Source organism: Oryzias latipes, chromosome 9, assembly GCF_053564925.1.
Source record: "Oryzias latipes strain Hd-rR chromosome 9, Olatipes_Hd-rR_3.1".
NCBI classification, from domain to species: Eukaryota; Metazoa; Chordata; class Actinopteri; order Beloniformes; family Adrianichthyidae; genus Oryzias; species Oryzias latipes.
Window position 1 is genome coordinate 23,407,865 of NC_136245.1, and position 18,195 is coordinate 23,426,059.

General features: G+C 41.8%; 1 protein-coding gene across 1 annotated transcript; it reads right to left on the reverse strand.

The window, feature by feature from the left end:
* Positions 1-581: 581 nt before the first annotated feature.
* On the reverse strand, positions 582-16,451 carry LOC101168718 (guanine nucleotide-binding protein G(q) subunit alpha). The gene is made up of 7 exons (XM_023958408.2): positions 15,505-16,451; positions 9,401-9,585; positions 5,430-5,584; positions 5,227-5,355; positions 5,009-5,138; positions 4,256-4,409; positions 582-3,221 (listed from the first exon to the last, which is right to left on the reverse strand). Exons 1-7 carry the CDS (start codon positions 15,638-15,640, stop codon positions 3,034-3,036), a joined length of 1,077 nt encoding a protein of 358 aa, XP_023814176.1. The 5' UTR covers positions 15,641-16,451; the 3' UTR covers positions 582-3,033.
* Positions 16,452-18,195: the final 1,744 nt, after the last annotated feature.

Here is an 18,195-nt window from a genome sequence, read left to right on the forward strand (position 1 = left end):
GAATAGAGAACTGCCTTTGTTTCAGTCAAACCTTGTTAGTTGACAGTTAGGCTGTACTCGTGATGTTCTTCACGTAGAGAGAATATGGAGGCGCACACGTGGTTTTCACCCCCACAGCCAAAATCCAACAGAAAAGGAGCCAACAAAGAGGTCAAAACAAACATGTCGCTTCATTTAGAAACATGTTAAAGGGGTGCGAGTTTATGGAAACAAGGAAACATTTTACAGTCTGCAGATCATCATAAACACTGTTTCAGAACGACTAATTGACTGTGCATCTTCAGGACGTGGGTGCAAAGAAACCCCAGTGTGCAGAAAAGACCTTCTTCTTCCGAGGAGCTCAGGATGTGAGGCTGGCAGCAGGCTGCAGGGGGATTTGATGGCAGCCATGTGTCGCCCTTCGCACATGAGCTGGAGCCGCTACCGGAATGAGGGGAAGAAGCCAGCTTCAACACGGCTTGAGGTGGACGCCAGCAGGCCGCTCCCAGAGTCCTTTGTGCTTCGTTTTCAGCACAAACCTCAATCATGCTTCACATTTTTGTCAATTAACTTCTGTTTTATCAGAATTCTGTCAGCGTAAATGTTTTTAAAAACACTTTCAATCTTTATTAAACAGGAAAAAAAAACATGGACAGGTTCTTCTTCGTGAACCGCTGGGTAAACTCTGCTCTGTGTGAATCCAGACTTTTAGGTGTTTTTTTTTCCTTTATGAAAAGAACAGTGCAAATGGCCACCTTACAACAGCAAGGACACAGCGTCCTGATCAACACGGGTGTGAGTGCAAACTCCAAACCACCTCCCCGCCTGCCAACCTGAAGAAGAGCGTTTTGCCAGGCCCCGCCGTTCGCTGAGCACCTTTCACCAATGTGTGTCTCTTTAAGGTTCTGTCGCTTCACCTGCTCAGACAACAGCAAGACCTCCAACTGAAGGCTGGTGGGCCTCCACACACTGCAACAGAGAAGCCCCTTCAGGCAGTTCAATGCACTGCGGTAAGGAATTTAAGACATGAATCGGATGTGAAAGCTGTACAGAACAAAAATCAATAAAATGCCAGAGTTCTGGTTTGAATCTGCTCATGTGTTTACAGTGAACTGCACTGATGTTGCATTAGCTACATGTGCTATACGTCAAAGCAGCTCCCAGGGCTTTCCCACTACAGCTAAGCCGAAAACCTTAGGAGAGGAGAAGTTCTGGCTTCTTTTCTCAGAACATGGGACTACAGAGGCACAGCTTTTCAATAAGGCATTATGTACACATGAACTGTTGTGTTTTCTCCTGTCATTCCATAAATAAATGAACACTGTGCCATCGACAGGAAACGTGGCAATCAAGGTGGAGGAGAGAAAAGCACCTCTGAAAGTCCGAATGACTCTCTGCAAATGTCCTTGTAGCTGCAGCACAGGGAGGAATGCTGGGAGTTCAACAACACTGCAGATACGTTAGATGCAAAATAAAGGATTAAGGAGTGATTTTATCCTAGTCACATGACCTGCGCTCTGTTCTGAAAACTGGACTGAACTCTGACCAGTAGCCCTGTAAATGAACTTAATCTGCTGTTTTTGCTGAATAAAAAGTCCATTTCAACCCAAAACACCTCATGAAGACGCTGCCATACCGCGACCTGATCTGACAATCTGATACTAAAAAAAAAATCATCTTAATGCATTTGTCCAGCTCAATAAGGTTTCCTTCTTTAGAAAAAAACAACTCAGAATTCTCCCCTTATAAAAACCCCAAAACAAACATGTAAATAATAAAATTAACCGATTAATCATTAGACAAACATATCAATTACAAAGATACATATTTTCATTACAGCACATTCAATCTGCCAAAAAAAGGTCATGGTTACAAAGTCAACAAAGATGCTGCCATATATATATATATAGAGAGAGAGAGAGAAAGAGAGAAAGAGAGAGAGAGAAAGAGATGTATATACAATGATTTTAGCATTCATAATTGCACTATGCCTCAATTCATGTCAATTACAGGCTTATTTTCTAGAGATTGGTACAAAAAAAAAATAGTTGAAGTAATTTGGAGCTGTGGGTAAAGAGACTTACTTTGGTACAAACTGAACATCAACACCCGGCCCTTCTAACACGGCAATGGGCCAAGTCTTCTGCTGTAACACTTCGACAGTCAGGAGAGCCGGGCTTTGGACGAGCACAGAGACACGGCTGTCAATGCTCTGCAGGCCAAGGGGGAGGGGCAGCGTCCCTGCATGCAGCCTTACGATTGGACAGTTCGAGCAGTTCGGCGTGCTGCAGAAGTGCCTGGGTCAGACCGGCCTGTAGTGCAGCTTCAGTCAGTCTGGGTCAGTTAGTGTGTGAGGGAGGGGGCGGGGCAAATCTTACTGACTTGGTTGAATACATCCGTCCTTTGCAATACTTCTTGTTCATCAGTGGAGTGTTTGGCGTTGGCGGTAAACATACACTTGGTAACAAGTGTTATCGTGGCACAATGATGGAGTCGCCTCCTGTGGATCCTGTCAGGCGTGAACGGCAACACTTGATGCTCAAACTGGATTTAAAAAACCAAAACACATCAAAACCCGTGCTACGACCGCTGAAGTGAATGCATCTTAGCAGTAATTACAACAACAACCAGAATAATCACTTAAATCAATCCATATCAAAGGAACCAGAAATAATTTAAAATCACAGTTTTTGTCTACTTTAAATCAGATACTTGCCGTCCCATCTGATAAATTAAAAAAGCTGTAAGTAAGATATCTACCCCATCACTTCCTGTAGGAGCATTTTTTTTAAAAAAGCAGGAAGGATTTGAGCTTTGATTTCAGACCCCCCCCCCCTTTCCCCGATTCCTGCAGATACCCCCCCCCCCCCCTTCATTTCCCATCAACTTCTCAAATAGCAAAAGAAAACTCAATGCTGCTCCCCCCTTAGGGACCAAGAAGTCTAATGGCAAATAAATTAGTAAAACTCAAGCGTAAGGTTTTCATCTAGAGTATTTGATGGTGTCTTCCTGTCACAGTCTGTCAGTCAGGGTGTGTTATACGCTGTTTTTCTTTTACACCAGGTTGTACTCCTTCAGGTTCAGCTGCAGGATGGTGTCTTTGACGGCGGCAAAGACAAAACGGATGTTTTCGGTGTCTGTGGCGCAGGTGAAGTGGGAGTAGATGACAGTGTCGCTGGGATTCAGGTCCACGAACATCTTCAGGATGAACTCGCGAGCTGCTTGGGCGTCCCTCTGTGGACCTGGACAGGAAAAGGGGACGTCACTACGAGCTAGATCCGCCACATTTAGGCACAAAATTTACAATATCGTGGCCGGTTAATCACGCATTCAGAATCAAAAATAGTGACTCTATCTTCATTTCATTCATTCTTCTGTTTTCATTGCTATTAACCCTTGTGCTATCTTAGATGACCCCACCCTTCCATTGACGTGTTCTCCCTACCATGACAAAGGTGGATAAAGGTGGAAAGATGTCATGTAATCCATGGACACCAGTGAAGATCACAAATTATTGAAGAAAAAAGGTTCAGCGCACTGTCTAGTGGGTCTAGATGACCCAACTCCCAATGTTAAAGTGCCTAGGATAGCACAAGGGTTAAACTCTTTTTAAACTTGGAAAATCTGCTTCCTCTGCCACAGAATAGCAAATAATTTACCCCAAAGTCCAACAAAACTATTTAGTACAGGGCTTTTACCAAAGTAAAGGAAAAAAATCAATTTTTTAAACATTATTTGTGGCATCAACAGTTACAGCATATACATATACACTCTGATCATTTTTTGATCTATTGTAAAGTGTTCCCAGTGGTCCTTTAATGACGATGACGCTGTTTTTAAGCCACAATTACACTGTGGTTTTATTGGACATAGTTTCTGGATGCGGCTAATTTACTCATTTTTTCCTAACGGCCGCTAGGGGCGCTAGAGCAGATAGGTTCAGAGGGAATGCAAGTTTGATGAAAATTTCCGCTTTGAGAATGAATAGCACGAACAAATACTCACAAGAAATTCAATAAGAACAGTAGATGGTTCAAAAAAATACTACCCCCTACTTAAAATTAAGGCCTTTTTCTTTGCTGATTTTGCAGCTGTTATATTTTGATCTGGAATTTCCTTTCTTTGTGTCAGAATATTTGCTGACTAATCTGCTAAGATGAATGTGCTGATTAAAGCTGAAAAAGAGATCAAATCGATGCAAACCTGGAGTCCCTTAGGTTGTAAGGGAAGGTACAAATGCTCCTTCTTCCTCTGGAAGCACGAGGAAAGTACTCACCATCATACTCTGGGAAGTAGTCCACCAGATGCGAGTACATGATCTTCTCCTCCAGCAGGTCCTTCTTGTTGAGGAACAGAATGACGGAGGAGTTTTGGAACCAGGGGTAGGTGATTATTGTCCTAAACAGAGCTTTGCTCTCCTCCATCCGATTCTACATGAAAAGAGAGTGAATGTGAGAGGAAGAGACAGACAGATGCTTAATCAAAGCACGCTCCTTCGTCTTCATTAAGAGCAGACTTTAACCAACAGTCACCACACCAGAGGGAGACTTTGAAGGGTGAGAGGGGATGGGCTTTCATCTCTCTGCACTAACAGGTTTTTTTCAACAGCTAATAAAACGAGCATCTGGGTCTTATCATTTCAGCGTCGCTTCACAGTACTGATGTTCTCTTGGTCGGGCTTCTTGGTTAGAAATAACAAAACAAAGCAGAGGAACAAATCAGACGCTGCACTCGTGAAGGCACACCTGTTTACCATTACACTTTCGAACAAACTGACACACACGTCTAATTCTTCTGAAAGAAGAGAAGCCGCCCCAGGCGGCAGTCGCAACAGCTGGATCATCGTTTCCAGATGTTTTCCGAGCGAGGTGCCTCATGTCCTTGAGGATTGTTTACAACTAGCCAAGCGCCACATCCTCAGAGCAGAGTCACCTTAAGCTCAGAGCGAGCAAAAAGCTGTTCCAACATCCCATAATATCATAACTAGTTTCAGTTTCCGGAGATTTTTAGTTGGAATGAGACAAATCACCTCGTTGTCGGATTCCACCAAAACCTGGTCGTACTCGCTGAGAGCAACCAGGAACATGATGGAGGTGACGTTCTCGAAGCAGTGGATCCACTTCCTCCTCTCTGACCTCTGACCTCCCACATCTACCATCCTGTCAGCCACACAGGAACAACCATGACGACCTTCGATTCATGCGGTATTCAACATTTGTAAACCCAGCGCCGTAGCAAAGGACTCACCTGAATATGACACTCTGAAGATCAAAAGGATATTCAATAATGCCTGTGGTAGGAACTCGAACCCGCAGCACGTCTTGCTGGGTGGGTAGATAGGATGACTCGGCGATCCGGTCCAGTGCGTTCAGATAGCTGTTTAAAGAGGAGCAGACTGATTACATTGTTTTCTTTTGCTTTGTTTCTATAGTGTTTTCAATTCTACGTACTACTTGGTGGAGTCTGAGAGTTGGTACTCCCTCCTTCGGTCGTAGGACTCCTGGATGCCCGGGTCGTTCCATAGGCTCTTGATTGCATCTACGTAAGGGTTTTGGAACACGGTGACCACTTCCACGTCCACTTCTTTCACAATGTTGGCATTAGCCTGGTGAAAAACAAAGTCGAAGCCAAAAACATGACACCAACAGTTTTTTTTAAACTGTGAAAGGTCGACAGACCTAATTTTTTACTGTTTTATTTTCCACCCATATTTGCTTATTTTACTTTCTTTGTGCCCACAGGCAGATCTAATTACTGAACCCATGATCCCACTGGGAATACTGGGACCCTGAAGAAGGTTTTGCTGCCCTGGATCTCAATAAGGTGTCCCCAAGGTTTTAGGAGCAAATCGACTGGTTTGAATTCCAAAAACAGTTTCATACTGAAGAGAAAGGCTTTTGTGTTTCATCCGATCAAAGTGGAAATCATCTGTTTCAGCAAGACTGTGCTCCTGTACCGTATGTTCAACGAGAAATTGAAACAGAAAAATAGTTTCGATGAGAAATGTACACCTGAATCAGCTGTTAATACACTTCAATAAGCCAGATAAACTATAGAAGTTATTCGTAGAATATCTTCAATGAATATTTTTCCAGCAGAGCACAAACAATGAAAGCTTTGTGTACTCTGAATGCTGAACAGAAAGATTTGGAGACGGGTGGTATAGCATGCAGAACAGAGGTGAGATTCTCAGAGCGGAACCGTAATCAGCATGTTTCATTTCAACACCCGTCTTTGTTAAAGTTACGTTCTTTTATTCTAAACGTCACAATTATTTATGCGATCTTTAACTTGTAAACCAAATGTAACATTAGTCCATCACATGTGGTGATGAGGAGCTGCTGATTAGAATTGAGGGGCAACATTTGCACTTCCTGTTTGAGACAGAACAGGGAACTTAAAAGTAACTGGAGCAGCGGTAGTTCGCAATTTGATCACTAGGTGGCTTGTTACACAACCAAGTCAAACTGGTGTTCTACAATGTCAATTACCGTATTTTCCGGACTATAAGTCGCCCTTTTTTTCATAGTTTGGCAAGGGGTGCGACTTATACTCCGCAGCGACTTATATTAGAAATAAATTGAAATAAATACATTGTTAACCCTCCTGTTATGTTCATTTGTGAGGAACAGAGATGATGTTCCTGGGTCAATTTGATGTATGAGGTATGTTAAGTGTTAAGAGTATGTTAAGTGACTCAGACAATCAGCAAACTTTTTTTTACAGTAAGATCTTGAAGGCTAAGAACATAATATTCTATTTTCCAATGATTTCATAGATTCAGAAATGCAATAAAAATGACAACTGTTTCTACAAAAACAGGATGAAAACAGAGTTGGCCAATGATGCTTCATGAAAGGAATAAATAAATAAGTTTGAGAAAAAATTACTGTGAAATTATTAGATAAACAGTCTGCTATGATTGTGTCATATAAGGTTGTCAAAGTTAAAATGCGACTTATAGTCCAGTGCGACTAATCTGTGTTTTTTTCTTCTTTATAATGCATTTTTGGGCTGGTGCGACTTATACTCCGGTGCGACTTATAGTCCGGAAAATACGGTAACCTAATTTTGCATTAAGAAAATACTTTTACAGTGTGGTTTAATATTTTTTCTGCGGTTAAATTTCATATTTAACCCCATTTTACTGTGAGGTTTTATGATCATTTAATGTTGAGATCAAAGCTGTGCTCAAGGAGGTGGGGCGCTCCTTTTGATTGACAGAAGCTCTAGAAGTACTTTGCCGGGCACGATCCAATCCCTGTTTTTCTTGTTTTTGGAAAAGACAGGATCTGATGATGTGATTACTGCCAAAGATGATGCTGACACAGACAAAGAGACTGTCTTTATATCGGCTGAGTACAACTCAGTGAGCAACGCCCCCCACCACCTTCTTCTATCCTTTCATTCTTTCAAACCGAGCATCCAAAATGGAGGAAGAAAATAAAATGTAAGGGCTGCTGGTCGAGTAAGATCAGAAGAAAATGGTTTTCCAAGAAAATGACTAATTCTAGAATAGAGACGAGCGGGCAAAAGTAGTTTGAGCAAATGAAAAAGAAACAAAAAGAAATCATTGATTAAAAAAAAAGATGGGTAAAAGTAAGCAGGTCTGAATAGCTACTGCTGAGAACACTATAGCTACCTAAAATCCACATTAACTAAAGCTAGACAACAGAAATATTTAAAAACCTATTGAGCAAAAAGATCTAAAGTCATCTTTGTAGAGCTGTGAGTCTTACAATTTCATTAAGAAAAAATACATACAGAAAAAATACATTTTACCTCTCTTGCGCAGTAAACTTTGTGCAGAAAAGTTGGTTGACCATTACAGGACTTTATTAAAACTTTACTGTGCATACTGTTTGATTTTTTTTGCAGACAAAAAACTGCACACAAATGTTTTCATGCTCTTCTTCCAAGAATTCTGCTCCATGTAACTAGTCAAAAGCACGGATGCTTTGTCTTTGAGGCTTTTTCAGCCTCACATCACTTATGTCCTTTGTTCTTCATGACTCAGCACATAATTGTTGAGTCAAAGAAGTTAAGATTTCCCTTTAAATCTCACCATATGCTCTAAAATACTGATCATTCCTAAACATGTCGACCTGTTGCAGCTTTTACATATTTTTCTATGGCAGGATTTTAGACTTGAATCTAGTTGGTGATCATTTGTAATGGAACTGCCATGTTTTTATGCAGAACAGGCTAAATTCTCCAACTAGGAACTGGCTTAGGGCATAAACCATGCATGGAGCAACGGCGCGCACAGGATGTACAAGAATAAAATGACAGGAAATGATTATGGATGGCTGTTTCAAATAAGATAGACAGAATGTCCAAGCATGCTATTGCAGTTTTATAGAAAGTAGGGTTGGGTAATGTCCCCGAAATTGGCAGTCGTCGTTATTATATAATTATTATTTGTTATTTTACTTTATTACTTTATTTATTTTATTTCCCGACTAATTACTCACCTGCGATGAAAAAATAATGTCCAGAATAAACTGAGGGAAGTGACTTTAACAAAAAAAATAGAAAAGAAGTAGTCCGCTCCTGCACTTGATTAGTCAAGTGGACGGAGCGAACTGTGTCTCTGAGCAGAGCGGCCAGACTTATAGCTTTGTGTTTGAGGGGAAGGGAGGGGAGGATGCTTTGTTACATGTGTGCTGTGTGGGAGACTTCGGACTGCGATCCGTCCCGCAGCTCTAGGTGAACGAGCTACAGAACTCAGGAGAAACGGGTCTCCCGGTAAAAGGGTGTTTCCGGGCAGAGCTCGGACCGCCAGCTCACACAGCTGCTTTGGGGCGGTGTGTGAGCTTTTCAAATCAGAAATGCCGCGCAGTCCTTAGAAACCGTTCAAATAATCACGTGGATTTGTGTTTCCAGTCGTGTCCTGACAAAATAAAGGCTGATGTTATTCCCACATATTTATGTGCGGCCAAGATGCAGATTGCAGCATTTCCCGCATGGATTTTATGTTCATCCAAGGCTAAATGTTGTTATCCCGTGTTAGCCTCTCTTAGTCCTGGCTTCTTCTGGCTCCCTTCTTCCACAAAAAAAGCACTGACCACACGGATTAAAAATAAAATAATGAGCGAACAGGCGCTTCATAATAACCGTAACATTAATAAAAGCACGTTTAGAGGATCATCTCGTATATTACCGAGCTGCCAGATACCTATGTACGGTATGTTGCAGCTCGGCTTGTTTACAGCGAGACTCATTTCCTCTTCCGGTATTTTAAACGTGTGCGAATGATTTATTCCGACCGAAAGTGTGACCCATGTGAACGTTTGTTATAATCGGAAAAAGTTTTTCTGGGCCCATGTACACGGTTGAATTCCAATCCGACCATTGATCCGATCAAGATATTTTGCACATGAAACCGCGGCTTATGGTGTGGGTTAATGGCTGGACTTACCTTGTTGTGCTCATATTTGTATGGGATCTTCAGCGTCTCCATGGCGCGGATCATGGCCTGCATGGAGGTGAAGATGTTCTGATAAACCAGTTTGGTGAAACCTCTTTTGTCCTCATCGGAGTAGCCAGCACCATGGATGATCCTCATCTGTTTAATGAATGTACTCTTCCCACTTTCTCCAGTTCCTGAGAAAGCAAACAGAAAGGAAAAAGAACTGCTCACTTAATGACCTTTTGGTGGGAATCCTCTAGCCACATAATACATGTATTCTGTTAGTGAAATAGAGTAAATGTTTTATTCCAGTACATTTAATCTTATCTATGATAGAATAGATGTATCAAAAGAAAGATTGAAATTCCTCTTTTCACCCAATGCAGTCATTCCAGGAATTTTGTGAGAAGGAAAATTAGCAATGATATATTTTTTTAAATATTAGCCTGTGATTTTAAAGACCCACTCCAATAGAAATTCTGTTTTGGTTATTTTAACGTGTTCTTGTGACTTTTTACTGGGGATGGAAAACATATATTCAGAAAATTTAGCTCAAAATTGCATATCTGAGTATTTTTTTCCCCAAATCGCGCTGAATCAGGAGCAGATAAGGACATGCTGCTTGACAAAATCTTACTTCGACGTGGAAAATTGTTACGGGAAAGGGCAGCGGGCGGGGTTTATACAACTAAACACCTGCTGCTCTGCAGAAAATATGTCCTAGAAAACAACAGGTTTTTTTTTACTTAAAAACGGCAGATTCTTCATTAAAAAAACACTGGGAACACTTAAAAAATGGATACCAAATAATCAGAGTGGGACTTTAGAATGTTGCAATTGTCAAACATGTGCACTAATACTGAGTTTGAGAAAAGAAAAGAAAAATCTGCTTATGTGTGTTGCTCTCAAAACACATCATATATGAGCAAAATTCAGAGAAACTGCTGACTAGTTTGATTCAAAGAATCTTAAGTATGCTGTAGTAGTTCTTTTTTCCTTGTTACAGTGAGTATTTCAGAACTTGAAGATTCCACACTACAAAGCTGCTGGACTCTGTAGGTGGTGTTACACCATTTATGATTCAGTCCATGGAAACAAAGCTGTACCAAGTCAGCTGTTTCCAGGGAATGAAACTAAAAGAAAAGAAAAACATCTACCGACTCCAACCATTTTTTAAATCTGTGATGTTATATTTACTGTTAAAGATCCAGAGTACTATATAGTGTTAGTAGTTAGGGGGTAGGGAGCGAATTTGGACAGAAGAGAGCAACATCTCTTTCATTAATGACAGAAACTCTCGGGGTGTACAAACCAACAGGTGAACCCTCCCCTCTGATTCAATGGATCTAACTCTCACGCCAAAAAAGTAACTGACAGAAATGAAACTACCACCCAGCCTGGAATTCAGCTGCAACGTCTAGTAAACCTGCTTTCCAACTGTAACAGTGCTATTTTGAAAAGGCTGGCATGAGCAGAGAAAAGGAGCAATGACTCAACCGGAGGAAGCACAATTGCCCATGAAGTGCTCCACTGACGAGCACTTGAGCCTCAAAGCCAAAACAAGCAGCTCCAAACGCCACACACCAAAACAAGCTCTCTGTAATAGTTCTTTACTCAGCCCCTATACTTCTGCTGGCGGGCTGCGAGCACTGCAGTTGAGTGTAGGTCAGGTTTTTGCTCCAGCTTGCCCCACCTCCACATGCACATACAAGCTGTTTTCAGTCCGTCTGAAATGCCACCAGCCTCTGCTGGGTCAATATCACCATGAGGTGCCTTTGAGGCTTCCCAATATCCCACCAAAAAAGATTGGATTTTCCATTTAACTTCACATTTATTGTGTTAGGTGGATGCTGTGCTGTTACAAATGCATGTTGGTCAAGCTCCCACACATTTTATAAATTAAATGCAAGGAGACAATGCACGCACAAACAGCAAAAACTGTCAACCCCGTCATGGACAATTTCAAAGTATATTAAATACATTGTAATGAGATCATGGATATAAAATTTATATTTTCAGAAAGCCACTTAGTCCCTTTGTCAAAACTGTGTATTAGCTAATAAGAAAAGTATTTAGATAGTGATGAAATTAGGGCAAACAATGTTGTTACTATACAAAATCAGCAAGAATTGCACTCTTTTCTAAATAAAATCTAAGAAAACAAAGATATCTGGTGAAAAATTTTACCAAAACCACTTGACCAATATGTATTAATAAAGGAATCACACCAATAGTTTTGCTAACTTGTGACAATAAATTGTTTTTTTTTGGATTGAATAGGAAAATGACAGGGTGGACAGTAGCATGACAGGGTGGACACATTTTTAAAAGGTCGTTAAATTACCTCATTTTGCAATTAATGAAAGAAAATTACTACCAGAAGTCCCTTTCCCATGTAGGGTGAAAGTATCAGGGTGAACAGACTATTTCTGATCCACTCTTCCTTTATGTCGCAATACACCAAAAATTAGCCATTAATGTGGCATTATTGAGATAAACTCTAAAAATCAATGTGCACAGTGAAAGTCAAACATTCAACTGTAAAATTAGAAGAAAAATGTTGTTTTAAGGGGAGAATGATTGGTTTGAAAAAAACAACAAGAACAATATCACTGAGACACATCTCCAAGCAGTCTTTTATGGCAGCTATTGCAGGTACCTCAGTCTTGGATTCAATATCACTCTCTGGGACATAGAGCAGCTCAACAGATGTCTCCAGGCTTTTCAGCTTTTCATACAAGCTCTGGGCATCAGGAATGTCTCCTCCATGGGCTACAATCCGGTCTGCTGACCTCTTGAGAGCTCCATCCACACCATCTGGTGCACCCTGGCCATGACTAGCCTCAAAGAAATTCCATGTTATTTGTTTGAACCCATACTTGTAGGGTTCTGTTGAGAAGTAGAAGAAATTTCCCTTTTGTCGATGCTGTGTTGCAGGCCTATCGCTGAAAAAATGAAGTATGCTAGCTAGTGGGTGACTTTCTCTCAGTATCTTCAGAACTGAATCAAGGTGGGCCCAGATGGCGACAGGGTCATGTCTTCTGGAGGGTGATATGAAGCAGAAGATATGTGGTGCTTGTTCACCAGGGATGTAGAGAACTCCAGTGTGCAGACTGGCCTGCTTATGTGAACCTCCAAAATGCACAGATTGTATTTCTTCACTGTACTTCCACGAGTAATTTTCTCTAAAATCTGTATGCAAGAGGGAGTCATTGTGCTTCAAGCAGCTCCTGAGATTCCTATAGGCATCACACTGCCATTTAATGTTGAAAACATGGTGCCAAAAATGGAGTAGCCTCTCCTGGAAATCTGTGGCGAACTCATACTCTGTAGTTGTTTTCTCCCTTTTCACTGTGATACTACCCAAAAGGATCTGAGACGGCAAAAGGAAGTGTCTGAAATGTGGCCAATATGCCAGGAGACAAATCTCATATGCAATTTCTTCAATGTATCGGTTAGCAGCCAAACTGTTATTTATTGTTATTCAATTCAATTGAATTATGCTTTATTAATCCCACAAGGGGAAATTTCAGTTATAAAATGTCAGTAGGAGCTGTTGTAATATGTAACATTATTAGTTTGTTGCCATAAACTATCAAAATGTCTTTCCTGTCATGAACCATGTCCACATTGTGGACATTTTTGGTTTATGTTAGCATTTATTGAGCACATTGTGGATCTTCACTTAGCAACATGATTCAGTTAGCAAGTAGACTGTGTACTGTTTATCTTATATATTTTAAATTTAGAAAAGGCTTTTATATTAAATGATATTTCACCATGACAGGGTGGACATGTTAAGCTTGACATCTGACTACACACCTAATATGATTAAAATTACTAAACAAAAGAGTAAATATTTACTATGCAACTAGCCACTGTTTCAGTCTCCAGTGAAGAAAGACAAAATGCTGGTTGTGGTGTCACTCTAAACATTTGCAGGTTTTTTAAAGAGACAGTTATCCCAAAATGACAGGGTGGACAGCAATGCCAGGGACGTGCGCAAAATGTAAATAGCATTATGAAAATAAAATTTGCCTGATCAAAATTACTTGTTTTATCAAGTAATGTGCTGTGACACGAAATGTGTACCAATTTTTTTGTAATTTAGCATAATTTAACCATTTATTACACACCCTAAAGTTAACAGAACAGCATGTGGGACATACAAAAATCGCATGCATCCAAAGAGAAAAAAAATTGCATAAACTAAAGAAATCACAATTTAAAAACCAAATTATTTCACTTATTTGTGAACAAGTCTTATGATAAGAAGTCAGAGTTTAGTTATTCTGCTCCATTTAGTATATGAATGAGTAATACTCATGGGGACACCAAAGGCACTTTATAGTGATAATGACCCTGCTACAAGCCGAGGTGTAGATGAGGTCATCAGTCTCATTTTAGTCCTTCTTGTCAGGTTTGTTTAACTATTGGACATTCATCTGAAGTACCCTACAACTGGACATGTGTGTAAAGTTTAGGCTAAAGGTATGTCCACTCTGCTAAAAATGGTGATAAGTCCAGAACCTTTAGGTGAAAGTCTTTTATTCATCTGGATTTGATGAATGTCATGTTCATTTCAAGACATTTCTGAAGTTAGATTAAAAATACGAATACACACTTCCTTATATAGATTTCAATGATTTTTGTTGGTTCCATTTGAAAGAAAATAAAGCGGCTTAAGTGAAGTCAAAGTTAAGATAAGTTGTCAAATCAAGGTTGACACCAAAGTCCCATAGGGCACAAAGCAATTAGTGAGTTAAAGGGCAATGCCCCGATATGGGGTTGGTGGAATCAAGCAGGGCTAAGCTTTTATTGTGAAGGTGCCAGAGACCTCGATCGCACATTTTCACTGAATTCAGAATATAGTAGTCAGTCTCTGTACCATACATACAATTGAGGTTCACAATCCTGGTAGAAGGACTTATGATATCAAATCTATGCAAGAAAGGTTCAATATCTACTCATTCAATATTCAAAGCACTTTTTTTGCTGCAAATAAAGTTAAACTTTCCTTTTTCGTCTAAATCTGTCAAATCGAAACCCCTTTTTTGATCTTGTATTTAGTATGCATTTATATAAAAACTTTTTCAAAAAAATACCAGCAAATACCAAACTAATTACAGGTTTAGCATTGCCTCTGAAAAGTAGCAGCAAGTTTGTGACTTTGTTCATTTCCTATAATAAGCAAGACATCCAAACAAAGGAAACATCCACTAGGAAGACTAGGATATGAGGATTTGAGCGTTCAGATCTTTCTGTCTCGTCTTTAGCAGTTTTTCTGTTGAATTCAGAGTGCATCACCAGATCAAGGATATAGGTTTCTGGTAATACTTTCCAGGACAGCAGTTCTACCATCTAATGGGCTTTTGTAGTGGAAATCAAATTAAACCTAAGACGCAAGTAGATGACTTGCCATCTTCACATTTTCCAGTCTGCAGGGCAACAGTTTCCCCTCTAGGACATTCCTGACAGTAAACTAGACAGTCTGAAAATATAAGCTCTTCTGTTGTTACAACAGTGAAGACTAAAGACAAAGAAAACCCCACGCTTTTCTGGTGTCCAATACGTTTGTGGCGGCCGTAAATGACTGATGCATGTTTACACAAGCAGGTTTCCTTCGTGAGAGTGCGACTGCGAGCTTTTCCAAGGAGCTGCGATATAATCATTGCCAGAGGTTGGCAATGAGCTGCAAAAACTATCTTGATTACGCCCAATAAAGCGCAGACTTTGGTCTAACTAACATTTGTCACACTCAGTGGCACTCCGGCAGGATGGGCCCTGCCTGAAAGCCTGGCCCCACAGGCCTGCTGTCAGGTCAGTCAGAGGGCAGGGCGTGTGGAAAGAGGTGAGGGTTTGATCCGAACTCCAGTTATTCAAATGAGGTGGTTGTGATAGTGGAAAGCATGGAGGCCTCTCTGGCCGGGCATCCCCCACCACCACTGACTCTGCTGCTGAGTGTGTTCCCAAATCTGTGCAGTGGATTCCCAAAAAACACCTGATCTATGTCCCAAACTTCACTCAGGTGAAGGACCAACACCCCCATCCCGACAAAGGTATTTTAGAGGAAGAATTCTGGATTTCCTCCCCCCCAACCCCCTTTGCCTTACCGAGCAGCAACAGTTTCAGCTCCCGGCGCGCGTCCCTCTTATCCCGGCGGAGCTGCCTTTCGATCTCGTCGTTGATCCGCCGGGCTTCTTTGGCCTCCTCGCTGAGGCAGCACGCCATTATGGATTCCAGGGTCATACTCGCCCCCCTTTGAAACGCGCACTTTTCCGCTTCCCCCCCACCTCCCACCCTCTTACTGACTCATCCAGATTTCACATTCGTCAGGGGGGGACTCAACGGGCCTGTGAATGCCGAATAACGTCCTCATAAAGGCCTGCGACTGTTAGCGCCCCTGTTAGGGAGTCTCTGTAAAAAGTCCAGAAAAAAAGGGGGGAAAATTGGGCTGGAGACGGATTCAATATTTGAGAACGCAGAGACCGCCGCCCCCCCTTCCCCGTTTCCCTCCCTCCTCTCGGCAGCAATCTGCCTTTTCCGTCTCGATATGAGCAACAGATTCTTTTAAGACACCTCCGCCGCGAGATCTCGAGAAATGTTGTAGTCCGCCGGCCTCCTCTCCAATATGGATTTTCAGTCGAAAAAAAATGACAAAAAAAACACACACACACCTCCCGCTCCCAAGTTAGCGGAGGAGGGCGGCGAGAAAAACACACTGACTGACTGAGCCGTCTCTATATTTTTCCAGTGGCTCGACTCCCGGGCGTGGTAAGGCAGAATATGGCGGACTTTCACTCCAACCCGCTATGCTGGGATACTGTTATCTCTGTCCGCTTCAAGAAAATAGAGCAAAAAAACTATTTTAACCGCTGCAAAAATGTATCCTAGTTGGTCTCAGAGGGGCGTCCATGTCCTCGGTTCTCCCACAGGCACTGAAGGGGACATGCGGTGCTCCGTTCCCTCCAATCTTCTACTTTCCTCAATTCTCCTCATGTATTTTTATTACAGAAGCCATCCACTCCTCCGCTGGAAGGGTGACGTCGACCTCCCATCGACTGGGGTTCGGGGGGGCGGGGGGTGAACGTCACGTCAAACCCAGCGTCTCACCAGCAGTTAAACCCCCAACCTGTGGAGCACAAATGGTCACGCTGGAGTCACATCTCCGTGGGAAGTGGGTGTCATGCGGGGGCAGTTCCACGCGCTCTACCGGTTTTCTTGATGTCGGTTTTCGACGGGATTCTGTTAACGTCAGCAGAAAGCGGGGCAGATGCGTTCTCGAAAGTCCCGACACTTTTTGGACTTAAACGCCGCACGGTGACGTTTGAGTGGAAGTTCGACCTGACTAGCCTCTGTGGCGCAAACACTAACACGAGTCACAGACTGCCGCAAACTGAAGGTCATTATGTTCTATTCTGATGCAGAGAGACGTTCATTCAACACAGAAGCCACACACTGTTGTGCTATATGTGGCTCAGTGAAACTCTATCAGGACATCCTCCCAGTGCACGATTCTGATTTACATTCCAAACAATCCGTGTTTCATGATCTTTAAGGCCTTTATATGGACTTTAATTCACAATTTTCTTAAATCTTATTTGTGTGTGTGTGTGTTTTTTTTGTAGATTTGATCATTTGCATTATTAAGTTGTTTTTTTTTTGCCTTTGTTTTATGTCAGCATGTTCCAATCACATATTTTATTATAAGCCTAATTTTGCAGGTCCTTAACAATCGCTTGAAGTTTGTTTATTAAGTATACTTGAGTTTAAGTATAGGTACAGCAAGTCTACTATAGACAATGTACACTTACCGACCACTTTATTAGGTACACCTTGCTGGTACCGGCTTCTTCTTTTGCCTTCAGAACTGCCTTAATCCTAGGTGGCAGAGATTCAATAGGGTGCTGGGAACATTCCTCAGAGAGTTTGGTCCATATTGACATGAAAGCACGATGTAGTTGCTGCAGACTTGTCGTCTGCACATCCATGATGTTGATCTCCTGTTCCACCACATCCCGAAGGTGATATATTGGGTTTAGATCTGGTGACCGTGGACGCCGTTTGAGTCCACTTAACTCATTGTCATATTCAAGACACCAGTCTGAGATGATTCCAGTTTTATGACATGGCGCCTTATGCTGCTGGAAGTAGTCATCAGAAGATGTGGTCATAGAGAGATAGGCATGGTCAGCATCAACACTCAGGTAGGCTGTGGCAATGGAACCGTTTTCAACTAGTACCAAGAGGCCCAAAGTGTGCCAAGGAAATATCCTCCACACCACTACACCACCAGCAGCAGCTTTAACTGTTGATACAAGGCAGGATGGATCCATGTTTTCATGTTGTTGACGCCAAATTCTGACCCTACCATCCGAATGTGGCAGCAGAAATGGAGACTCATCAGACCAGACAACATTTTTCCAATCTTCTATTGTAGGCCCATTATTGTAGTAAACCTGTGCAAATTGTAGCCTCTGTTTTCTGACAGGACTGGCACCCGGTGTGGTTTTCTACTAGGCCGTCTGTGTACTTTCGGTGATTCTCTTCTTCAGACCTCGTCTGTAACCAGTGGTTATTTGAGTTTCTGTTTTTTTTTTCTATCAGCTGGAACGAGTCTGGCCATTCTCCTCTGACCTCTGGCATCAACAAGTCATTTCTGTCCACAGAACTGCTGCTTACAGGATATTTTCTTTTTTTCAGACCATTCTCTGCAAACCCTAGAGGTGGTTGTGGGTGAAAATCCCAGTAGATCAGCAGTTTCTGAAATACTCAGACCAGCCCGTCCGGCACCAACAACCAGG